This window comes from Dipteris shenzhenensis, chromosome 11 (genome assembly GCF_047967505.1).
Source record: "Dipteris shenzhenensis isolate YYH24624 ecotype China chromosome 11, Dip_SZ_1.0, whole genome shotgun sequence".
Lineage (NCBI taxonomy): Eukaryota > Viridiplantae > Streptophyta > Polypodiopsida > Gleicheniales > Dipteridaceae > Dipteris > Dipteris shenzhenensis.
In genome coordinates this window covers 6,335,104-6,361,694 of record NC_141606.1, presented here as the reverse complement: position 1 = coordinate 6,361,694, position 26,591 = coordinate 6,335,104, and the positions used below count along the sequence as shown (strand labels likewise).

Below are 26,591 nucleotides of genomic sequence, written 5' to 3'. Positions count from 1 at the left end.
TACATCCATTGTTGTGCAGGAGATGAAGGTGCAGTTGAATAAATATTTCACTGTGGAAGTTTTTGAATTTCCTTACAGAGTGTACCTGTCAAAACCATGAGAGAGCATTCCTGCGATACCGCATGCGATGTTTTGAAATCTTAGGAAACTTGAAGAGAATGAGCGGGAAAATCGGTTCTTCTCCAATCTTGGGACTGTAGCAAAACAAATCATCTAGTTTCACCTCAAATATAGTTGGTATTGTCAAGAAATTTATAGAGGAAGAAATTTGTTCTGTTCTCATGCTCCTTTCGATCTTCCAAATTGAAAACTCGTGGACATTGAGTGGGGCCTTGCGGGAATAAGGGGAACTTTCTGTGGATGGGTGAAGCCCCCCTGCCTTGATTTGAAGTGTGTGCCAGCATCCCTATTTACAAGTAGGTGGGCATGTTTTGTTGGCCTGTCCCCAATGGGTAGGCCGTAGTAATAGTTTGGCCTCCAAAGAGAAAAATCATATTTTCCTATTTGTTATGTTCACTTTTTTTTGGCACGTGTTGATTGGATATGCCCTTTTTAGCAAAGGGAGCAAGAATCTTGCATGCAGCATCAAATTTGGAAAAGATTCAATTTTTTCGATTGGTGGCCATTAGTTCATTATTCCTTATTTGTTCAGAGAATTTTATTGCGCACTCTCTGCATCTCCTATAGCCATACTGCTTTTGGATTGCAAGGCTGATCTTCACATGATTCTCTGGCGCCTCAGTCACTTTCATGCTTTATTTTTGCTGGTGTATTGCTCGGTGCAAATCTATTGCGAATTGAGCGAACAAGAGTTGAGAGCCGAATTGCTCCCATAGCATGTGTGGTTCGATTGCGATTGATCTCCCCTTTGTGCCTTAGCTCTATAACTTTTGTCTCTTGGCTCCAGGAGTTTGGTCTACTCGACTATGTTGTTCAGAGGCCCTCAAGGTACTGGTTGTAATCGTGTTTCGCCTTCTTGAGCTTTTCCTTTATTTCATCTTAGGCCTCGACGACTTGCTCCGTTTGTATTTGTAGGTCCTTGAGTAGTAGTTTAAGTTGTTCACTCTCTTTTTTACAAGTCTTTGATTACGTCTTCTAGAGCTTAGAGGTTTCAAAACTTCTATGAGTTGGATGATGCCTCTTGAATGATTTATATCATTCAATGCTTGTCATTAGTTACATAAAAAAAAGGTATGGCTAGTTTGCAGTTGAGGGATCCTAGGTTCAATCCTTGGTGTAAATGAGGATTGGTTAGAGTTGAGTTGATGTGCTATTGGGCCTCGCAATGAGGTTGCACACAAAAAATTTTCTGCTTGGGTGTGACTTAGGGCCTTAGCACATGGATGGGGCTAGCATGGGTTTAGGATGGGAATCTTTTTGTCATCATTACTCCCATCCTACACCAAGTGGTCTAGGATGGAAGCCACTTTTTCTCCCATCGTGGACCATGGCCTCTACATCGTGGAAGCCAAAATGGGTTCCCCTTTTTTAGGGATTCAAAAACATGGAAGGATGACATGTGTCTTTGTCCCCACAAGGTCCCCACCTCTTAAACACATGAAATGATGGCATGTGTCCTCTTCCTCCTAAACCCATCCCTAGTTCTTTTTTTCTTAGCACATGGTGGGATGGGAATAGGATAGAAATATGCATGGGACCACTTGGGACCACCTTTTCCCATTCCCATCCTATTTCTTCCCATGTGCTAAGCCCCTAAGATTCCACATCATTTATTTGGTGCTGGGTGGGCGGAAGTGTGTGAAGCTATTTCGATGTTGGGGCACTAGGGTGGACGGAGTAGCGAAGGGCCGATTGCTGGAAATCCTCTCGGCTTCTTCCTCGGAAAGGACTCCACGTGGCCCTTCCAAACTCCGTGAAGGTGGGCTAGGAGGCGGAGTTTCTGATTTTCCGGTTAGGTTTGGCCGGAGTTTTGGGTACTTGGATTCCAGGTTTTAGGATCCAGAGAATGGACGGCTGAGATGTAATGTGAGCGGACGAGGATTTTGTAGCCGCTCAAAATGTGTGCTATTCTGAAGCAGAATCCAGATGCAGGGGCCGGTTTGGGTGGCGGAAAATTCTCGTGGGAATGCACTCTAACTTATAAGGCACCAAATTAAACAAGGGAATGCGAATGCTGTACTACTTGACTGCTCTCGTGCTTCAGCTACCGAGAGAGAGAGAGAGACCTGTGCAACTGTGAGCTCACAAACAAGAAGGAAAGAGAGAGAGAGAGTCTTCTTCTTCTTCCCTCTCAGTTCCATCCTCTCTGCTGCCTCCCTTTTCCCCATGGCCTCCGATAAGCCGCAGAGTAACAAAGTCTGGGCCGCCTCCAAGCCCTTCCTCAATGGTGGGATGTCTGGCATGCTAGCCACTTGCGTCATTCAGCCCGTTGACATGATCAAGGTATTATTCTAGGTTTTTTTGTTTGTGCACCAGTGTTTGCACACTCTCTTCTGTGCAGCCGTTTCATATCCGGTTCCGTTTTTTTTTTTGGTTGCATTATGCATGTTCTTCGAAAACTTGCGAAGGCTAGATCTGGCTCAGTGGGTCGATTCTATTGCTATCGACTTCAATTGATCTGATAGCTTATCTGTGTTCATATCTGCCGTGCCATCTGGTTTTGGTCTTCGAGGGTCGAAAGATCGTCCTCCCAGTCCCGCGGCATCCTCATAGTAAAATCTGTTCGACCCGGTTACTTTTGTATGGTGATCTGAACCTCGCAGGCGTGTTTTTTTGTCAAAGGCGAACTTGTTCGGAGCGTTTAACTGGAAACATTTGGCCCGATGACGGAACCGTCGAACATGTTGTTGCATGTAGAGAGGTGTTGTGTCGTGCTATTATCTATCCGGAGTCCTTGTATATCAAAAGTAATGCGTGGTCTGATTGAGTGCGCAAAATTAGCAAATAAACGAGCTCGTTTCTGGATTATAGCCTTACCCTCTCCTACTGATGAGATGCTTTTGACGTGTCTGATTAATTTGGAGCCCCCTTTAGAAAATAAAGCTGCTTGGTTAGCTGCTTGTCCCATTAGACGGCGGAAAGCGGCTAGATGTGAACTAATCACGGAATGCATTTTCCAGGTACGTATCCAACTTGGAGAGGGCTCAGCTGCAAAAATCGCAAAAGACATGCTTCAGAAAGAGGGATTTGGCGCTTTCTACCAGGTTTGATTTCTGAAACGAATTTTGTCAATTTCAGAGGCATGCAATTGGGCACATAGCTCAACGCTGACTAATTTGGGTTCGGAAGAACGGGCTCTTAAGAAGTTCAGCTTGGTCATTGCTTGCTCAAGCTTTTTAAAATGTAATAGAGTGGGGCAATGTTCGACGTGCAATAGACAACGGTATGATATCGGGTCTAATATTTGTTTTCAACCGTCTTGTCATCGTCTTACAGCAGTCAGATAGTGGGTTCTTTAAGCCAGAAAGATGATTGTTCTAGTTGGTGTTGGGCACATCTATGTGTTTCAGGAAGTGAGAGAGGGGAAGTAGGTGAGAACGGTGGAAGACTTCAGGTCTGTCTTTCTCAGAAGAAACGGGCCTACACGTTCATGCGTGCTGCTAACACTGGCTACGTATGTCACACTGATGTTGAATTGAATAGGAATAGTGCTTATATGATGCATGGTCTTATAATATATTTCCGTCCAAAACTGGACACAATACAAAGGTGGAGTCCCACCAAACCGTGGTCCTCTGATGTTACGAAAGCTCTCCTATTATCTGCTTGGCACCTCTAGATCTCTGAGTCCGTCTGCTCCTCTGAACTTATGTAGACTCTCTGTTGAGTGATCTTTCCACCTTACTGCCCGGGTGGTCAGCCTAGGTGGGCAGCCTCTCGTGAGCTAAGTGTGCAGCTTCCTGTAAACCTCCTTCACCTCCTGGATGTAGGCCAAAGGGAAGCCTCCCTGCTGCTCCTTTCTGCTCTCGATCTGTTGCTCTAATCTGCTCCTCTGAACTTATGTAGACTCTCTGTCGAGTGATCTTTCCTCCTTACTGCCCAGGTGGTCAGCCTCTCATGAGCTAAGTCTGCAGCTTCCTGTAAACCTCCTTCACCTCCTGGATGTAGGCCAAAGGGAAGCCTCCCTGCTGCTCCTTTCTGTGCTGGATCTGCTGCTCCAAGTGATACAAAATGAGGCCTAATGGCCCTTCTCTTTTATTTTATTTGCTTAGCAATTACATGCCTGTGCCAGCCTTGCTCTGCAAGATTCATCTCTTTCCCCTGTGAAGAGATTTTGAGAGATTCTTTCATGGGAGTTTTTTATATTTTAGTTAGCATACATATGTGGCTTAGTCTTGTATCAAGGCAAACAAGAATCTAAGATAACTTGAGAAGATTGTTTCAGTCCTGACCAAATTTTTTTTCCGTGTGTCAGGGGTTGTCAGCAGGTTTGCTCAGGCAGGCCACGTACACTACAGCACGCCTTGGATCATTTAGGTACGGTCAAACAAGAATGAGACAAGAATAAGCAAGTGTAAGCCTTGTCAAAGTCTCTTTCAATAGAGCTGAAGTTTATTTTATACATTCTGAGCAGGATATTGACAGCCAAAGCCACTCAAGCAAATGAGGGCAAGCCTCTTCCTTTATATCAAAAGGCTTTATGTGGCCTGACAGCTGGGGCAATTGGTGCATGTATTGGAAGCCCAGCTGATCTCGCACTGATAAGAATGCAAGCGGATAACACCTTGCCACCTGCCCAACGCAGAAATTATACAAATGCTTTTCAAGCTCTGTACCGAATCAGTGCAGATGAGGGTGTTCTGGCCCTTTGGAAAGGAGCTGGGCCTACAGTTGTTCGTGCAATGGCTCTTAATATGGGCATGCTTGCATCTTATGATCAGAGCGTGGAGTTCTTTAGGGATACCCTGAACTTTTCTGAGGCCCCAACTATTGTTGGTAAGTTTATACAGGTTTAGTTGTCATTGACTTGTTTGAGTTATGCTCTGTGATGTAGTTTGACACATTGTTACTTGGGAACTTTCTTTCCCCTTTCAACTCGACATGCCTCTTTTCCCTACGTGTTCTCTTTGATGGTGGTTGCATCCGTTGTTAATATATCGGAGTCATTAGAATTAGCATTCTGAATGTTACCATCTCTAGTTTGACTGGTCTTGCAGTTTGTTTAACAACGAGTGTTAGTAGTGATAGTCTAAGCATAAAGTGCCGCAGGTGTTTGTGAGTCATACTGAATTTTGGATATGCATAATGCCTGTTCATTTTCTGCAGGTGCAAGTGCTGTCTCTGGTTTCTTTGCTGCAGCATGCAGCCTTCCTTTTGATTATGTGAAAACACAAATCCAGAAGATGCAGGCCAATGCAGAAGGAAAATATCCTTATAGTGGTCCGCTTGATTGTGCACTTAAAACTGTGAAGGCACATGGGCCTCTCAAACTGTACACTGGATTTCCTGTGTACTGCGTGCGAATTGCTCCTCATGTCATGGTATCCTTTCACCTCAACACAGGCCATGCTTTTATATCTGTTTCATATTTTGAATCCCCTCCCCCAACCACCAACACCACCAAAAGGAAAAATTAACAACCTCCACCACCAAAAGAAAAATAAAATAAAATAAAATAAAAATATATTAAAAAACAAAACCATCCCAGTTCCCTCACTTTGCTTTGGGATTAGAGGGCAGTCTTTGAGTTTTATACCTTCTCTACCATGTCATTTTACTTGAATGTCTTATTTCTTCCCTTGCGCATTCTTTATGTGCAGACCCATTTGAGAGAGGGAGAGAGAGAGAGTTATATGTATGTCTGCAGAAGGCCTCACAGACCTATAAGACAAAGTACACCCCAAAAAAGTTGCAATCACATCTGGATAGCTAGAGAGTTGGGGAAGCGTCCAAGGCAACTCAGGTCACGATTATTTAGATACATAGCTAAATACTAGTACTATCCTAAAAATGGCCTAAATAATATCAGTTTAAGACTGAAAGTCCTTGGGTTCATATTTGAATTCTCGAATCAATGCTCGACCATCCCGATAGACTGCCCATTTACCTTCCTTACGTGCTTTCACTTTGTTGAGTGCGATCTGTCTTTGGTTTGAGCTGGGTCAGATCCTCAGATATCCAAATCCTTGTGCCCTTCATTTTGCGTGTCTATCTGAGAATATTTAATCCTATCATTTAACCAAACCTGCACTTGTGTTCCCTTTTGGTATACCTATGGAATTTTTATCCCATGCAATTTGTGGCATTTCTTTCTTAAGGCATATGATTATATCCTATGTGTATCCCTCTTCATCTCCAAGGCAGCCTTTCTACACCCCCCCGATGTGCAAAATCATCTTATTCCTTTCCCTACTTTCCTGCTCATTGACTTCTATGTGAAGGTCGACCTTGTTGACTTTCTTAGCCATCTCTTGCTTGATAGAGCTTACCTGAGTAGTGATGATTTCCTTTCCCATGGATACCAGCTGAGGTGCTGGTGGAGATGAAGTGCATTTGTGCAATACTTTTTGGAAAATTTCCTGCTTTCCCTTCCCTTCCCTTCCCTTCCATATCAGTATTTTTCCTTTCTAGAGCTGCAATTCTAAGCTTGAGGTCACGAATTTCCTGCTGCAAATAATAAATGTGCTCTTGCGGGTCTATCATGCTTACAATTTTTGTGCTATAGATATGTCTTTGCATATGGAGAGGGCATCTTGGAGAAAATGTACGGGAGGGACAACGAGGCTGCAACATCAGAGTATGAAGGCTTGCTTGGGGTTGAGGCAAAAGTTTTCACCTTAGGCAACTCCATGACTTTGGCCTGTGTTGAGAGACCCCTTTGCTAAGATTACCCCCAAGTTGGGCCGGGGATTCAGCCCAGCTTGGAGTTCATTGCTGTAAGTGACCGACTTGCTTTTGAGGCTAAATAAAGTGCCTAGGCGCTCACGATGCGAACATGGTCCCTGACGGATTGCTGTTGCTGTGCAACCTGAACCTGTGTGTGCGTGTTCCTGCTATGCGCCACGCTGAGGGCTGCGCTGAAGGCAGCTGCTAGGTGGAAGGCTGGGGTGTGGCTGTTAGGCGGAAGGGAGAGGTGGCTGAAGGTGATAGGCTGACGGGCTACGGGCTACATGCTATTGGGCGACAAACCCACACACACACACACACACACACACACACAGAAAGGGGGGGGGGGTAGGCCAACATTAGGTGGGAGGGAGGGAGGGAGACCGGTAGGCCAAATCACAAGGTATGTGATGAAGGGATCATACTCTAATGAAAAGAAATATTTTAAATCAAGCCCTATGCAGTTTCGTTTCATGTGGCTAGAAAGCTTGACATGCATGATAAGGCTTTAGGGATTTTGAAATATGTAGGCAAGCATGTGTCTTTCCCCGCATAAATAAACGCTAGTGGCATGGAGTGGGGGGAAATAGTACCCTCTTGAGCAACATATCCATATCTGGAGTCATAATGGAGCAAAGACTTTAGCGTGGAGATCAATTTTAAAGAGATCATGTGTGGATTGGTTGAAGCATTGCTTGGGATCTTCTCAGGGATCAAAGAGTCTCTTGTTTGACATGTGAGGAAAATGAGCTTGCAAGCACTATCACATTTTGAGATAGATCATGTGTTTGCTTTGTTGTTTGAGGGTGTTGTTACTTTCAAAGTAAAGTGCGTGAGGGTGTTACACTAGTGTGCCTTCTATCAGCTTCATATCCAAGAAATTTGATGTGAGATTGCAAGCACTTGATATATATCTAGATGGATCCAGGAACATGCCTAAACTCTTGATAGGCTACCTAACCCCAAGGGTCGACAAGATGTAGAACTAAGATTGCCATTGGTATCAATGAAAGTGTCGAGTTAAAGAAAGAGGAAAATGCAGCCTTAGCTTCTAGTATATAGGCACATTATGGTATTTGGAGACGTAGAAGACAATTGGTCCTCATTACTAATGAAAGGTGTATTCTTAAATAATAACATGAGTTGGAATTATATTATATTTGATACCCAATTCACTGGGCTAAGGTAGCATACTCCCAAACTTGCTACCAATAAGCTACAATAAAGATTCCATGTGATGACCATTTCCTTCCATAAGAAAGTCTTTCCTTTGATAATTGCAAAAATGGTTGGTGGCAATATGTATTTTTTGAATTTGAGAGTTGGTCAAGGGAAAGATTCTTGGCTTTTGGTTCTTGCAAGGTACATATCATATCTTGTATTAGAAAATGACATTAATTAAAGGTGTATCTGATTAATTAAGGACATGTTTTGGTCAAAGGTGTCTTAGGATATTAAGTAGGGATATGTTTTTGTAACAATCGCATAGGAGGAAATGTAGATATAAATGACTGAACGACAGAAACTCAGTATGAAGACATTTGTATATAGGGATGCTCCTTGTGTGGATTTATATGCGTGAGCATATGTTTACACTATGGTCTACACCTACTGTTGGGCGCGGATGATGTTAGTGGAGATGTCATAGAAGCTAGTTCCTGCTATGCGTGATGGAGTTTGTGGTTTTCAACCTTATGAGTGGATATCATGAGATTGAAACTGCAATATTTGCTGGGTTTTTGAGGATGAGATTGGGCATGTTCCTAGATTCATCTAGATATATATTTAATGACAGCTTTAGCTGTCCCTTGAGAGGTTTATTAAGGTTCGAACTCTATAAAGTGAATTAGAACAATGAGCTCATATTTCAAGTGGAAGTGTCTCCTTCTAGAATCTACGTAAGGTATAGATTGTCATTGAGCTCTTGTAAAGCAAGGGTACGACCTCTATGATGCTAAGACATTCCACTTTTTGGTAGGTGTCTCCATTATTCAAGTGGAAGCATATGCTTCTTCTTAAGGAATATAGTTTGAACTCAACTAAAGCAAGGGTATTACTTCCAGGATTGTGCTGAGAAGATGTCTCAATTTTTATGGGCCTCTCCATCAAGCAAGTTTTCCTCTGAGTTGCTGGTTTGGGATGTCATGAATTTAGGCTACACGAGTTTATATGACAAATTTATGCATAGACTTGAGAGATGACGAGAGGCAACTGGAATCTGTACTATCGAAAAAGCCTTGGATGGCAAATATCTCCGCCTTGGCTCTTCCTCTCGGAGAGCATGTGTGCTCTTTGGGTTGGTCGGAGTCATGAGGTGGGGTCTTTAATCCTCTTGAAGGTCCATGCTTTTGTGGAACTTGTTGAAAGTGTTTACCTTCCATAGCCTCTCTGTGAACTACCAAAGTGTTTTCCAAATGGCCTTTTTGCCTTGAGCTTTATCTATGCTTTCTTTGGCAAGGTCTATGAAAATGGTCTACGTGGCCAAGTTAGTAAGGGCATATAGACGAGTTGACATGATCTCAACATGTGAATGGACATTTTGTCTACACCACATGGATTGTCAAATCAACTAATGCTATTGAGGCATCCGTTGTTGCTATGATGAGAAAACTCTGCAATGCTCGAATGATATCCTAAGTTTCAAGATTGCATCGGAGAGTGCCATAATCGATTCCCAACAAACTATTCATCCTTCCAGATGGTGGATCTTTGTTGGATGAGTTTGGGCTTGTTCCTGGATACGTGTAGATATATCCTTCCGGATTGCGGATCTTTTTTGGATGGTATAAAGAGTTAGGGATGATACTAATAGGTTTTTGTGGGAATAAAGTGCCCTTCTTTTGTTCTTCCATTCACATGCTGTCCCTTCCTTACTAATGGTTCTATTCAAAATGCAATTCATAACTTGTGATTGCAATTTTTTTTTGCCTTGAGGAAGTTGTGAAGGCTGCAGCAACCTACCATGAAGCAAACATTCCAGTACAAGGATCTCCACGAAACTCTTGGAGCAGAGACTTTGCTAGACTTTGTCATACGTTTAAACAATCTGTGATGACCAGCAATGGGCCGTGCTCTTCCAGAACCAACTTTCCTTGCATTTCTTGTTGGTATTATAATTCTTGGTGGAACACGCCATTGTCCAAGATGGAGTGTGGTGATACTGAAGGGATGCTCATCAGGTGACCTGGGAAAATTGGTGACACTGTTACTTAGCTGCGAAAACGTGACTCATGCTCTTCTCTGAGCACTTGAAATATGAAGATGTTGTCGAAAGTGGAATTGTCCTGCTTTAAATCGCTTGCCTTTGTGCCCTCTAACCATGTAACTTTGCACTCGTGCTGAGGGAAGTGCTGTCCCAAATAACTTAGCCCTTTGTGCAGATTTAGATGATGCTCGTTTGGGAGAGACTAAAATGAAATCGTTTAGACTTCACAAGCAGTCGTAGCTTGAATGAAGAGATTTGGACTACTTTTTGATCAGCCTTCTCCTTTAGTGCTAGCCTTTGTCATGGCTGAGTTTGCTCTTCACCTCTGGAGTGCCGACAGAAACTCAGTACGAAGACTTTGTATAAATGGATGCTCAAGTATGTGTGGGTGTGTGGATTTGTATGTGTGAGAGCATACTTTTATACTATATTCTACACCCACTGTTGGGCGCTGATGACGTCAGTGGGGATGTCATAGTAGCTAGTCCCTGCTATGCATGATGGAGTTTATGGTTCTCAATCTTATGAGTGACTCTCGTGAGATTGAAACTGCACTATGTTGTGTTTTTACAGGATGAGTTTGGGAATGTTCCTGGATTCATCTAGGTATATTAGCCCTTTGTGCAGCTTGCGAGACGAGAGATACTAGCGTCTATGAGTGTATATGAGAGAGAGAGAGAGAGAGAGAGAGAGAGAGAGAGAGGTCCTTGGTGTTGGAAAGGTCACCTATCCATATGTAAGCCCCTAAATGAGGAGAGCATCAGGGAGGGAGAACTAGGGCATCTGCCAAGAGAAAGAGAGGGAAATTGGCTGCCCCATGGACAGCAGCAAGGCTGCCATGTGGGCAGCACATCGGAGCTTCAGAGGCTGCATCAAAGGAGCTAATGCACAGGAGAGATGGCAGGGCATCTTGATCTAGCCTGGCAGGAAGCGACTAAAAGAGTAGTGAGATGGTGCAGGAGTGGAGCTGGAAAGAGAGCCCTGACAGGGCCAGCAACGAGACCCTTTTATAAGGGCTGGTTGGGAAGAGCCAACCACCCGGTTGGGCCAGCCAACCTGGTTGGCCCACAATTCAAGGCGTTGGCCTGAATAGGGGCTAGGCCCCTGCGTGGAAAGGAGGGCACAGGCCCTAGAGGGGGCAGTTTTAGGCAGATAGGTCAGCCAGCAAGGTGGTTGGTTTACCCCTGGTAGGTCCGGTTGGTTTGAGGGTGGCCTTGCCCTATAAAAGGGGAGGCCCTTGGCCTCACTTCATATCCAGCAAGTCAGCAAACAGTGGAGCAGAAGGAGCAGCCAGAGCCCATTCCTTGGGCCTACATCCATGAGGCAAAGCAAGACCAAAGGTGCTGCAGACTTAGCTCTACACAGGGCTGAACCCTAGGCTGTCTACCAGGTGAGCAAGGTGCTGAGATCTGGATGGAGAGGCTCAAAGATCTAGAGGTAGAACCTTCTTTTGGTAAGATCAGAGGACCACATCTTGGTGGGGCTCTGGATCTATCTATTGTATTGTGTCCATAGTTTTGGACGGAAATATATTCTTTTGGTTTATTCTATATCTGGCTTGGATCACTGTCTATTTGCTAGTTTGCATAACACATCTATGTGAAGCACATTAAGTTAAAGAAGTTTGTGATTTCACCCCACGCCACACACTGTGTGAGCGCCTGGGCAATGCTATTAGTCTTCTGCTGTGCGTACTCTCTGTTGGTCGATTTCTAAGAGTTGGGGGGCCTTGCGGGCCTATGGGACAAAGTACACCAAAAGAAATAACTCATGCAAGCCTGAATCTTGGCAAAGGGTGCACTAGGGCCCTTGATGAGTACTATGCTAAGCTAAAGAGCTAAAAAGCTCAAACAAATGTAAACCAAAAGTTGAGACTCAAAAGCCGAAACCCATGGGCTGCGAAGATATCCCGGATCTGCGTCTGTCGAGTTGTCTCGCGCTGTGGTGGACATTGTCTCCTCGATCTCCGGATCCGATGGGCTATCTCAAGAGTGACGCTCGTCTCTGACGGTCTCATCTGAGGAGAGTTGAGATAGGCCGGACTTCGATCGTGTGTGCTCTGGTCACTCTCTGTGTCGTGTTTGGTCTCTGTATACGTCATGCGACAGTGTCGTGTCGGCTCTCAGCTGATCATCTGCCCTCATATCAGCTAGCTCATCCTCCACCCCACTGTGTCCTGAAGCTGACTCAAATGTGTAGAAGTCTTTGACATGTCTTTGCGCTCGGTCTACCTCATTATATAGTGGCAGGGTCACCTCCTGCTGCTCTCGGGTCTGTGGCAATAGTGTCTCTTTGTGTCGCCTCATCTCAATCAGTTAGAGCCCAATGCAGAAGTGGATCAATTGTGAGAGTGGGCCAAAGCTGTGTCTCTACTGAAAGAGGCAGTGGTATCCCTCTCATAGTAGGCTGGGAAGACGCAGAAAATGCTCCTCTGTCTCGTCCTCCCCCAATGTGCATAGTGTGCAGATCTGCTGCTCTCTAGGTATGCCTGCAGCTCTCCTTGCATCAGTCCTCAGCTGATGGCATGAGTACCCACATCAGTCCAATGGCAATCCTCAGTGCATGTGAGACTCCTCTGTCCTCGAGATACCAGGGTTTGATTATGAGTTCATCCTCTGATACTCTCAAGAAACGGTCGTGATAGAACTGGATTTTGGTGGGGAACTCGTGTTGCACCCCCAAAAAAAAAGTCCGAGACGTATGGAGCTGGAGCAGATCCGACCGTATGATATAGTGAATCTGATCTCGTGGGATCAACTCGGGTGTTGCATCCTTGCTGTAATGAAAGGGAGGAAGCCGGTCCATTTGAATACCGTGACTAGCAAACCATGTGGATATGCATGCATACCATACTGGCCCAAAATAGATCCTCTGGTGATGTAGATCCCTGGTTCTCCCTCTGCTCCTCACCCCACCCAAGAGCTGGAACAAAGCTATCAGGCAGTCTAGACACTCTACCTAATGTTTCCAAGGGCATTTCAGCTTGCTTCGAGAAATGGACCCCTGCATATGGAGCCCTATTATAAGGGAAAATTCCCACCAAACTGGCTGACTGGCCCCTACAGACCAGCTAATCATGTGTCCCCAAACCAGCAGACTAGGTCTGTGGGTCTGCCGACCAGACTACCGACCCAGACTGTCATATGACCCTTGTGCCTGCTGCTGTACCTGCTGTATGGCGAGGAGGAATCCCTGGAGTCAATCATCCATTGATTTTCTACTGGTATTGTCATCTTTCTTTGATCTTCAAGATCCCTTGTCTCTACCTTAAAGGCTTTGATAGGATCAGGGAGGGAGCAAGAGAGAGGAGGGAGGAAGGGAGGGGCAGGGACAAGGGGAATTGGGAGGGTTAGTGGATGAGGGTTAGAGAGAGAGAGAGAGAGAGAGAGAGAGAGCGAGAGAGTGGGAGTGGTAGTGGATTAGGGTTAAGGAGAGTGAGCATGAGAGTGAGATAGCATGAGTGTGTGCAACTGGGAGGAGAGTGAGTGAGCCAATTTTCTGCTCGTGGTTGTCATGTAGTTCTTACTCTGGCTCTATGTGTGTGTATGTGTGTGATACATAGATAGATAAACATGAGAGAAAGAAAGAGACACCCCCCCCTCCCCCTCCCCCATCCCCCCTCTTCCCTTGTGGCCAGTCTGTTCTACAAATATTGCTCTTGTAAAAGCATTTTTCACTTTTTCGGCTGTGTTCTCTTATATTTGTCTGGAAATTTTATGTTTCAAGGTCACTTATGTTCAAGATCTTCTAATTCAGCTTCATGTTCTTACATTGGTTTCTTATGGCTTTTCTTTTTGGTGGTTGAATTTCACAGATGACGTGGATTTTTTTGAACCAGATTCAAAAACTTGAGAAGTATGTAGGATTATAGGTCTTCTTTTTTAAATGTCACGTGGGTCAGACTGAGCTGGTGTGCTTTAGGAAGACTAATGAGCTCTCACTGGCATTGATGCATTTGCTCGGTTCTGGAAGATAGTGTTATTGCTCATTAAGAGCTGTATCTTTCCAGGTTTACTCTTCTTACTCCAAGGGCCATTCGTTCCTGAACAGAAAATTAGTTCAGGAAACCATTTTTTACTTTCAGATGCTCTTAAATTTTTTGCCTCCTTATCTCCTCTTCTTTATTAGTGACCTTGAAAGCTAGTAAACAGCTTTTCTTAAAGTGGAACATCACGGCACTTTTTTCTTATAGAAAATTGAGAAAGTCTGAGTAAACATGACTCCGTTTGGGACGAGGTCACAATAAGGAATAAAGGCTCTGTATGAATTTTTGTAGTCTAGGAATTTTAATGTCACCATGATATTGGGACATGGATTAATTCTCATGTTATCTCTTAAAGACCAAACTGAATGAGTGGTGTGACTGTTGGTGTTGCTTATCTTTGTTCCCTGATTTTCATAACATATTCCAGCTGTGTGTAAGTTGGGAGGGATCTTCTGGACCTTTGATGCATTTAATTGAGCCAAGATTTGTGCGTCAAAATTTTTGTGGGTAATATTAGAGCTAGAAAATATTAGCGACAAGATTCACCTTGTAAGTTGAAGAGGATTTTGTGGACCTCTTCATTCAATTGGGTCCAGATTCGTGCTCTAAATTTTTTGTTGGGAGTATCTTTTAAGCTCTATGAAAAATGCAATCAGTCAAATCTTGTTATACTTCTTTAACAGAAAAGTTGATGCCTGTTGTTGCACATATGTTTATTTCTTTTACTCCACAGCGGAGTTCACCTGCCTGTCTCTTTCTTTACTGATACCAAAAACCAAGCAATGCTGCTTAGCCATATCTGACAGGAAAAATTGTGATACAGAATGCTGCATAATTTTAGCAGAGAGATTGATGTTGATGTTTATATTGTGGCTTTTGTTGCACGAAATGTGTGTCTGGTGATTTTACATCTTAATAGTTCTTAGGGACTTGAACTTTGAGCAGCCTTCCGATTATTGTAGTAGGAATATATTATCATGTGTCTGAGAAAACATTAGGTTCTTTAATGCCTTATCAGTAATTTGAAATTTCTTGGGCAGATATAAATTGGTGTCCTACTAACTTACTTGGAATGGGTACTGCATGCATGACTTGGGTGTGGTATTACTCGTTCTGGATAGTCGGGAGCTATTGCTTACCCATTGTGTTGGAATTTGAATTTTACGTGCACTGCAATAGTGATCTGTCTCTCTCTCTCTCTCTCTCTATATATATATATATATATTCAGGGGAGTCTTAAGCTGTTGACAAGGGAACTTTTAACACAATCATCTCTCTCTCTCTCTCTCTCTCTCTTCTCTCTCTCTAGAGATAGAGAAAGAGAGAGAGAGAGAGAGAGATGATTGTGTTAAAAGTTCCCTTGTCAATATTATTTATAAAAGTTCCCTTGTCAATATTATTTACTCTCTCTCTCTCTATAATATATATATATATATATAGAGAGAGAGAGAGAGAGAGAGAGATGATTGTGTTAAAAGTTCCCTTGTCAACAGCTTAAGACTCCCCTGACTGTCCACTTGTAGAGTCAGGTCTGTCATATATAGTAATTAATGTGTATTAGAAATGATCGTGCTCTGCTCTGTCAACAGCTTAAGACTCTCTTGGCTCTCCAGTTGTAGAGTCAGGTCTAAAAAACAAATGTGTAGCGGCTAGCTTGTTAGCAGAGTCATATGTTGTGCCAGCTGTTTGCCCTGTGCATTCTCTGACCCTTTGACAATGTCTGTCCAACTGGAGAACCTTCTTTCATATGAGGATAGCTGAGCACACGGGGGGAGATTGGTTATGGACGGCTTGCTAGTTTCACCAAGAAGCTTCTCTATTGGCCGTACAAATCAGGAAAGCTTAAATAATTCCACTCTCAGCTGGCTGCCCTTAACAAAGCTGTGCCCAAGCTCTGTGGGCATGCTAGACATCATGCTAGACATCAAGTGGTCTTCTATAGTGATGAGAAGTAGGTCTCTTGCGGTCCTCTCCCCCGAGAACTTTGGTCTGTTGTGCTTCAGGTTGTCGTTTAGAAAGATTGATCTGTTCTCTTCCACTCTGTATTCGGCATGTTAAATGATAGCCTTAGTCTTTGAACACGACCACCATGTTTCTGTGGCCCGAATGCATACAAACATAACAAGTAAATAAACTTCGAAGGATTGTGACTACATGATCCAACTTTCGACTTGATATAAAAGATCTGATGATGATGGTCAACACATACAAATTTGAACCATGCCTTGCGTCATACTAGCTAATATCTATCATGCTATCTATGCAAAAATTTTCGATCCTAAATTTAGATGTAAACCTTCATTTTTATGCTTAATGTGAGTTGGTTGCAAACTATAGCTAGTAAAGCAAGGAAAGCCAAATATGAGAGCTGCTAACTGTCTTAGATGCTCGTTATTATAGGTTTAGTCATGGAAAGGGGACAGCACCAGCAATTAAATAGCAAATCTCATTCTAGAGGAAAAAAGAGTTCAGCCAAAGTTGGTCCCTAAAGCTAATGCAAGTCATCTCTATCCTCAAAGGTCTTGCGTCACAAACCCTTGCCATGGCGTTAGGCCAAAGGAATAAGAACGTTGAGATCTCTTCTATTGTGTGTCAATGTTTCGTTTGGAATATTGGGGAATCAATGTTGGCAATAACTAAGAATCCACTATCTCATAAGATTATGAATGCCATTTGCCAATCATCAACTGATCAATGCAAATCTTCCATTAGCTTGACCTTTGCATGGAGTGGAATAGTTGGAGATATCTCAATGAGTAGTAATAATCAAGATCGTAGTTAGGATTTCTCGGGAGTGGTTGCCTAAATTTTGTATAGAATTTTTCCCATAGAAGCAACAACGAATAGAATGTTTGTGTAAAGAATCGTACTTTCTTCTCTTCTTCCATCAACCATAGAGTTGGTGAGAATCATGTCAAAATCTACAAAACCTAACCAAAAATAGAGAGCCATAAACTTCTTGCAATGAAACGGACTCAGCAAAGAATGTCCAATCCATAACTACAACTTAAGGATTTGAATTTGCTTGTAATTTAGAGAGACCACCAGTGGCTTTGAATTGGTCCTTCTTGCGTTCCAAGGCTACTAGATTACCAAATTACAATTTTTTGAGAATTTTTCTATGAGGTCCATTCCAACACGTCTAGACTTGTAACACATAGCATGAGATGACCCGCACATATAAGAAGAGATGCTAAATCTAATGAAGATAACATTCTAAGCGGGACGCCTTGCAATCTACACAGTGGAAGAATGAAACATGTACCTTGCACAATGCATGGTAATAATTGTGGGAATACGCATGCCCAACCATGCAAATGATCCAATCCCATCAAAGTTTGCAAGAACAAGGACCGTACTCTCATTAACACCTATAAAAAGTATCATACCCATCGGACACACACACATGCTGGAAGCACATGATGCATCTTTTTAACACTCCTACATTATCCATGGTAAGAATCATGGAAATATGCATGCACGGACATGCAATGATACATGATCCACATAAAACATTGCAAGGAAAAATATCTTAATCTCATTAAATCATGTGCAAAGTATCATACCCATCAGGCACACACACATATGCTAGAAGCACATTGATGCATATTCGTAGCACTCATGCATGATGCATGGTAAAAAAGTGGTAAAAAAGATCTTAACTCCTCTTCAAATCTACAAAAAAATTGCACTTAATTAGTCCTCTCATCAAGGGGATGCATAGTCCTAAATCCCTTCCCTTATCATTTGGCGGTTGCATATTCCCTTCATCAGGATTTATTTTTCTTTTTGAAGCCAATGTACATGCTGCTGCTACTTTGCTTGAAAATATATTTGCAATAGGCAGGCATGATTGGCCTCTCTATGTCTTGAGCATTGGCATATGACAAGGCCTACATACTGGTTGCATGCATAGTTGGGCCTCTCCCTGTCTTGAGCATTGGAATATGACAAGCTCTACATACTAATTGTATGCACATATACCCAAAGCAAAACACATGCATAGGGGGCCACACTAGGGCCATCATATCTAGCACTCATCTATAATATGCTCATGATAGATTGTGCATGTACGACCCTACCACATCTAAAGAGGATATTCCTCTACTTTAACTATTGCACCACACTTAGACCTTGTACATGAGCAAGCTATTTCTTGATTCCTTCTTGCTTCACCCTAAGAATATGGATGTTCTCCTTTAGCACCTGCGCTTTGTTCTTACTAACGCAACATCTCTATCTAATTCTTCTAGCTATAGTTGAACCTCTAGAAATTCTTTAACAACTTCACCGTAGGCCTCTCACAAGACACCAGAGTACTTTGGGTACATCAGAAAGGATAGAGGACTATCTCTCAAACTTACGGCAAACTTCTCCATAGTGGTATTATAACAATAGGGCAATGTGCTTATCTTGTCAATATTTCACTCTCTCTTTCCAATATTGCACATTCTCGAGGGTTAGGGATGAACTCCTCCAGCGATGGAGGAAGTAGGGTTGCCACCATTTCCTACTGAATCTAATAGCGACGGCAAGATTGCTCTTGATAGAGACAAGATTGACACTAATGGGATGCCAAGGAATCCTAGGAGAGCCGCAGAAGTCCCATTTCTGCATGCAAACTCTTTGTTTTTACTGAAGATGATCTTGAGATGGATAGAGGAAATGCATCTCAAGGAAAATGACTTTCGTGATGGGTCCAAGGAAACCGAGGCGCTAAAGTGCTTTCTTGTGGATATCCTAGGACGCAACAAGAGACGAAACACCATACCGTCAAAGAACAAAGAAGGTGACAAACGATCACCTCCCCAGCACAATGGACCCTAAATAGAGTACGCAACCCCTGCTCCACTGCAATCGCAAGAGAAAGACAAGCCTTAGATTTAGCCCCTGTGCTAGCTGCAGTCGGCTAGACCTCCTTGTGCTCCAAGGAGGTTTTAGAAGCCTCTTCAAGGCTCTGCCACCACCCAACCATAGCTCATGGGAAATGCTCATCCTAGACGCTCGTAAAATCTTTCGAAAGAGTGCGGGAAATGCCCAAACTAGTGAAGAAGCTGCTCGCAATGATGGGGAGCCAGCTATAGCTAAGGTTCCTTGTGTTGAAGTACACAATGGTATCGTGAATGACACGATGAAATGGCTCATGCATGCATAATTGTTAGTTGCATACATGGTCCTAGGCCTCCGACTATGTTTGTAGAAGGGTGGATTCACAACAATTGGACCCAAAAAGGGCATGTAGTGACTAGCATCCAGAACCTACGGAATTGGTTTCATTGTTTTTGTATTTGGAAAGCCATATATGTTTAGTGTAGTGGTTCGAATGAAACCTGGACTATCCACAATCAACCACTCTTAGTGCAGATGTGGGATCCCACTTTCAATCTCGACATGCTACCTCTGTCCAAAGCACCCATTTGTGTGGAGTTCCCTGACCTTCCTTTGTCTTTATTCCCTCGGTTAGATACTTTGTGCACTCCCTTGGGCCAATTCACAGGGGTGGAAGCTAAAAAGTTTATCAGCTCAAGAGGTAATTCTCAAGCTTGTGTTTTGATGGATGTGGTGACTGTAGATCCTCCAGCAGTAGCCATCAGCCACCATCAAGGTGGTGGATGGAGATGGTTGTGAGTTAGTGCAAAAGATTTATTGTAAGAACAATAGGAGAAGGGTAAAGGCAAGTTTATGGAAACTAAGGATTCTTTTGAGCCTCTAAGAGAGGAGATTCAAGTTGATACTAGCTCGGAGGAGGAGGAAGAAGAGGTTGTTCCAGGAACAACTCCTCCAAGTAGACCAAGCCAAGATGGATGAGCCAGGTCCCCCTTTCATAGTCATCCAAAGAAAGAGAGCCACCTAGTTAGAAAAGAAGAAAAACCAACAGTCTTGAGACTCGACTCAGAAATAGAGAATGGACTACGCCCCTTGAGAGTGAAGGGAAAAAAGGAGACTTTCCAAGGGTTTTGCAATTTCACCCATCCAAAGCCTAATTAAATTCAAGAAGAAAAGGAATGAGAACACCCATCAATAATGCCAGACAACTCAAAAGATGAGTTTTCTTTCCTGAGTCTGAATGTTCAAGGATTTACAAAGTATCTTAAGCCAATTATTTTAAAGAGGTGGCTCAGGAGTTAAGATGTTCAGTTGGATTTTCTGGCCTTAGAAGAGGTTAAGGTTGGGGGAGATAAACTTAGATGGTAGCTAAAGCAAGTAGATAGCAAGTGGCTGTGGTTTATATCTAATCACATTGAGGCGAAAGGTGGTGCAACACTAGGATTGGTGGACAGTTTGGAAGATTTTGTTGGGCGACCCATCTCCACTTTAGGACCAAGTAGAATTGGATTTGAGTTTCACCATGAGAAGTTGGATTGTGATTTCTTCTCCATTTACATTCCCAACATAGCCAGGGACAGATCTCTCTTGTGGGATAGGTGTCTTTTTAGTGGGAAGATTATTCTCATGGGTGATTTCAACAACGTGGAGTTAAGCAGTGATTGGTGGGATGGCATTGGTAGCACCATTAGAGGTATAGAACTTCGGGTCTGAGATGAGTGTAAGGAATGGGAGGAGTTGGTTGATGCTTTAATGGACACCTCATTCACGTGGTACAACAATCAATGTGAGGATTATCGCAGGAGGGCCCAGATTAACATATTTTACTTGTCAAAAAGTATTATGGATGACTGCTTACTTAGTAGGTGTTTAGCTTTTTCCTCCCTACCCTTTTCTGACCACAAACCCATTTTACTCGGATTGGATAAGGGTGTAGGCAAAAAGTCCAAATCTTGGTTAAAAGCAAATCCTTTCTTTTTCTAGCTCCCTCATGTCAAGGAAAAGACAATTAAGATTTTGAGGTCAACCTTTGGAGGCTCAGCTAGCTATACAAACAAATGGTTAGGGGCAATTGAGAGGACTAGAATCTTTCTTAAAGCTATTGCCAAAAGAGCTAACCTAGCTTGTCGGGATAGGAGAAAAAAGCTAGAGGATAGAATACGGGCTTTCAAAAAAGACACCTTGGTTGAGGGGTAGGCTATGCTAATAGATTGTAAAAATTAGTTAAATCGAGGCCCAGCAAGCCCGACGGTACACTAGAGAGTGGTGGGTAGGGAAGGGAGGTAGGGAAATGAGGACATGTTTAAAATTCTAAAAAAGAAACACACCCTGGAGAGCATATAGGAGTTTGTAATCGAGGGAAGAGTAGTAAGAGGAGACAAAATTGTTAAAGATAGTGTCAGACCATTTTAAAGGAATTTTGGGAGAACCGAAGGTGTTAACAAACTAAGAAACCATTGGCTAGAGACCTGTGTGACAGAGCAAGGCCCAAGACATCCTTTAGCTATTCATAGGGTCTTTCTACCAAGCTATATGAGATGCCATTAAAATTTATTGTGAAAAGGTTTTAAATTTTTACCCTCATGAAAAATAAGGAGAAGGGTCCTCTTCCCTTAGAAGTAGAGGGATGTTCTCATTATTCACTATCCTCTTTATCCTCTCCCCCCCCGGGCTGACACTTTTGCTTTTACCACCCCTCCCCTCCTTTTTTCCTAATCAATATATTTTTAAATTCTTTTCAATTTAGAGGAGGTATTTGTATTGACTACTTTATGGCTCGCCTACTCATACCATGTGGTGCCGTTTGGACTATGCAATGTGTTAACAATCTATCAAAGGTCCCTTTGATAGTATGCAATCTCTTTCATAATGAGCTCTTTCTTGAAATAGGTAAAAGGAGGCTTCAATAGCCACCATAAAAACACGAGAGGAAGAGTCTCAGTGAACAAAAGATGTTGGAGGAAAATATGGGGAGTATGTTTCCACATTACCTGCCATGCCACAAAGTAGAATCTCTTGGGAAATTTGAAATCATCTTGCATTATAAAACTTGAAACCATAAGAATCTTATGGTGGACGTTCGTCTTACACATAACTTCATGCTCTTCTTCAAAGCCATCTCTGGAATATTATTTTGATAGAGCTAGCATCAAAATACACACAGAAAGGAAAAGGGCGGAAGGGGGGGGGGACTGATGAGCTTATACTATTGCTATCAAGTGCTAGTAGATCTCCTTACACTAGTCATTGCTCATGTGATACACACTCTATATTAGTGTTGGTGCTATTTATTAACTATAGTCCATAAGCTGCTAAATATGATAAACTATTTCCTTTACTCTAATGATTTGCTTCTAAATATTACTCACATTGTTGTATTTGAAATTTCCTACTAATCATTAATTGGCATTGCGGATTCAACCATACTCAACTTGCAAACTATTATATAAATGCTTGTTATTTACTAACATTGATACTAACTGTGCAATCATAGGGCTCATATGCCATTAGGCACGAACATTCTTTCACTAGGAAATGTGTGTGGTGTGAAGAATAGTGAGGAAAATAGCAATGTGGGGTTGCTATATTGGTAGCACATTGATCACATCACCCCATATGTGAAAATATGGATTGCAAATGAAAACATATGAAGGCTCTCCTTTGGTTGGGAAATGTGTGTGGTGTGTGAGAATAGTGGGGAAAATGGCATTGTGAATGTGGGGTTTGTATATGGTAGCACGTTGATGAGATTACCGCACATATGTAAAAATGGTGGTGTGGTAGTTGATGGGGTGAATCCCACATTACTCACTACATGGTGTGTTTGGTCTTTGCTTTTTTCAAAATTTACATTTCAATTAAAATTTCCTTGTTTATCTCATGTATTTTTCCTATGTATGCAACACATTCTTTATGCTCATGGTCCAGGGTTTCTTCATCAATATGGTTCGTTGAATGTTTGGAGTGCCAAAGGTATGGAAAAGTCTCATTATAGAGCTCGAGGTGCTTATTTCAAGAGTACGCCACCGGTGGCATGGAGGTGGGATTAACGGAACTAATACTCTTCATGAGATGTTCGAGTGGTTCTATCGTGCTATAATTGGGTCCTCCTATGCAAGGAATAAAGCTTTGCAAATGGAGTTAGCCCAAGCAGTTCGTTGAACTCAAATGAGTAAACGAAGGGGCATTCATCGATATCTTCACAAGCTTCCCACAAACATAGAAGTGGGATAGCAACTAGAAATCGTGTTGGAAATCGTTGGATTGTTGGGGGGTGATGAGGTTATACTATTGCTATCAAGTGCTAGTAGATCTTCGTACACTAGTCATACACACTCTATATTAGTGTTGGTGCTATTTATTAACTATATTAGTGTTGGTGCTCATGTGATACGAGTGTGATACATACTCTATATTAGTGTTGGTGCTATTTATTAACTATATAATCTGCTAAATATCATAAACTATTTCCTTTACTCTAATGATTTGCTTCTAACTATTGCTCACATTGTTGCATTTGAAATTGCTAACTAATCATTAATTGGCGTTGTGGATTTCAACCATACTCAACTTGCACACTATTATATAAATGCATTTATTTACTAACATCGATACTAAATGTGCAACCATAGGGTTCATATGCCATTAGGCATGAACACTCTTTCATTGGGAAATGTGTGGTGTGTGAAGAATAATGAGGAAAATGGCATTATGTGAATATGGGGTTGCTCTATGGTAGCACATTGATTACATCACCCCATATGTAAAAATGAGGGTTGGAAAGGAAAACATATCAAGGCTCTCCTTTCATTGGGAAATATGTGTGGTGGTGTGAAGAATAGTGAGGAAAATAGCATTGGGAAGGTGGGGCTGCTATATGGTAGCACATTGATGAGATTATCGCACATGCAAAAATGTGAATTTGAAAGGAAAATATATCAAGGTTCTCCCTTTGTAAACCCTTCACAAGATTTTTTAGCATGGATTAGATAGAGATGGTGAGTAGCTGGGCGAGTATTTATGCCCACGTGGCTAGTGGCTAATGGCTAGTCAAGCATTTTTGAGATAGAGATGGCTAGTGCCTAGGCAAGCATTTATGCCCACATGGCCCACCAATACATGGTATCTCGCCAAGTGCAGAACAAGTGAGAGTTCTCCTTGTGGACAAAAATGTGGACTAAAAAGATTGACAATAGCCTTTTGTTATGCTATAGTGCACAAATCAAGGTGACCTATAATGATGTTGGGTAGACACTAATTGATATTGAATACAACTTACTCTACAAGGAAGAGTAGCATGAATGCCTCATGTGCATCAAGGTTCTAATTGGGATATATGAGAAACATGACTTTATTAGAAGCACCTATTCGACTATTGCAACCCCATCACAAGCTCATCATCATATATGTATGATTCTTGAGGCGATCACTCTGTAAAGAATCATTTAACATGTAGAAGCAAGCACACATTTAAAATACCCTTTTTTTGTATAATTATTTTCATACCTATACATATTGTAGTTTTAAATTTAAAAGTCCCCCCCAATATTACGTAAGTATTTTCTAACCTTATCCTATCTTAAATAACCCATCTCATAAATCCCCCAAGTTAAGAAATCCCCTTCCATTGAACGAACCTATTATGTTACATCCACTATAGAGTGTGCCTTGAGTTTGTCAAGATTTTAGTAATGATTTTGTTATCAATTTGGTTCCAATAGAATGCATGTGCATTGAAATAAAAATTCACCCAATAATCTTATGAGCCATAAAAGCAATTGCAACCATCCTAAATTAGATTGTTATTGAGGTACGAAAAAACTAAACATTGATAAGGTTGACCAACTTTTCTATGAACCTCCTCATCAATCTTGGAAAACATTGATGTTACAGCTATACTCTAACAATCAATAGCTTTTGGAAACATGGATGTAAAGTAGTGTTGAACATGAGGGAGAAGAATGAAATAAAAACTAACCCTACAATACCACCTCAATGCGTTATCTATAATCAGGAAAGCCTAAGGTGGCCAAAAATTAGGTTGGCAATGTAAGATAACATGAGATAGTGGATAGGTTGATTGCTCAATGGGGAACATGCGACTTGCGAAAGAGTATATTCCAAAAATGTCTAGCATTGGATAAAAGTTCCAATTTATGTGGAAATTCAACAATAAGTGGCTATTTGCTTAGGAATCGATTCTTGGGGTGGAAGAATAGGGTTACTCCATGCTCTTTGTACAAATTTGCAAAAGAGAGTAGCTTATAACTGTATAGGGATGTCGTGGCTAAAAGGGTGTAAGATGATCGATGGTGGCGATTATCTATGCAAGAACAACAGTGCAAGTCACAGGGAAGGTTGTTAGGAATAGTCTATTGGGTCAAAATACAGGTTCTTCTCGTTTTTGAAGCTAGTGTGGGCAAAGATTCACTTGAGATGTTAATGGGTTTGCAATGAAAAAGGTGTACATGTTAGCTCTCCATGTTGACGGATGCCATGGGATGTATATGGAAAAAGATTCAGGATGTGCCTAAATTGCCCTTGGCCTAGTTCCTTTTATGCAACTAAAGATGAAGAGCACTACCTTGAATTCTTCTATGTGCCAAAATGTTAATGCTTATTATGAATTTCATTCTTAGCTAATCCTTGAGCCAGAAGTATACCGAATCTAAATATCCTAAACATGAGATCTAAAAGTAGCTAAGGGATCATAATTCACGCCTACAAGCCTCCCCTTCTCCTTACTAAGAAGGTCCCATATACATGAAAAAAAACTTTCAGTTTTCTAAACTTGGTCCCTATTTTGATATGTTTCGAGACTCTAGAACGTTTTTGGTGACTATGCACTGGTTTAAGTCTGGCTTTAGGACAAAGCTAATGACAAACTCTCAGTCTCGTGTTCCACGTATATCTGGGTCTACAAGGATTTGAGGACGTCAAGTGCTTATTCCTATATTTGTCATTGAGAGAGAGAGAGAGAGAGAGAGAGAGAGAGAGTTGCGTTGCTATTATGGCACCTAGCACGTTTACGGTTTACCTGTGTCAATTACATTATGAAAGTGCTTGCCTCCGCTCGTTCCAATTACTGCAAATTTCTTGAGATCAATAGGATCCATGAGTTGAAAATACAAGAACAGAAGAAAGGACAAGAAAAGAACGGAGATGAACTGCAGGTAGGAGTCTGGTGTTTTCATGTTTGAAAGACAACAAGGAAATAAAGATGAAGAACAGAGACAGAACAACAAGAGAGGCTTCATAGTAATCGGATTTACCACATGATAAGACACTAGATAGAAATTGTTGGAAGCATAAAAGGAGAGGATCAATGAAATATATACCTTTGCATGACGAGAACATATCCAATCGTACAAATTCTGATTTTTTGTTAATCTAACGGATGTTAGGGCTTCTGCACCCGTGTAAATTATTTCGATATAGTTGAAGAGCTGATCACCACTTGGACAAAAATTCAATGAATTTGCATGTCCGCTAAGGTGATAGAAAAATATACTTTCGTAAGACTACAACATATCCAATCATACAAATTTTGGTTTTTAATGATCTAAAGGAGAGGATCAATGAAAACTGAACTTCGGATACCAGCAAAAAAGGAATAACATGAAATCAGTAGCAATGAAAAGACTTGGCAAAGACAAGAAAGCACTGGTAAAAAGTGCACGAGGCATATCAGATCTCAGCATAGCGGCTCTCGATGCCAAGCATGGATACACCCAAAAGTTCTTGCATAAGTGTTTATATTAATTAGATGCATGGACATGTGTACCTACA

At 42.0% G+C, this 26,591-nt stretch overlaps 1 protein-coding gene across 1 annotated transcript; it reads left to right on the top strand.

Moving 5' to 3' along the window:
* The first annotated feature begins 2,154 nt into the window (after nucleotides 1–2,154).
* Nucleotides 2,155–14,472, top strand: LOC147896543 (mitochondrial dicarboxylate/tricarboxylate transporter DTC-like). The gene is made up of 6 exons (XM_087381897.1): nucleotides 2,155–2,403; nucleotides 3,081–3,164; nucleotides 4,376–4,437; nucleotides 4,535–4,896; nucleotides 5,227–5,441; nucleotides 13,806–14,472. The coding sequence occupies exons 1-6, from the start codon at nucleotides 2,287–2,289 to the stop codon at nucleotides 13,860–13,862; spliced, it is 897 nt and encodes a 298-aa protein (XP_087238023.1). The 5' UTR covers nucleotides 2,155–2,286; the 3' UTR covers nucleotides 13,863–14,472.
* Nucleotides 14,473–26,591: the final 12,119 nt, after the last annotated feature.

Coding starts and splice junctions, on each gene's coding strand:
- LOC147896543 (XM_087381897.1), top strand. CDS start 2,287: ATGGCCTCCGATAAGCCGCAGAGTAACAAAGTCTGGGCCGCCTCCAAG. Junction 4,438..4,534: donor GCACGCCTTGGATCATTTAG/GTACGGTCAAAC, acceptor CATTCTGAGCAG/GATATTGACAGCCAAAGCCA. Junction 5,442..13,805: donor GAATTGCTCCTCATGTCATG/GTATCCTTTCAC, acceptor TGAATTTCACAG/ATGACGTGGATTTTTTTGAA.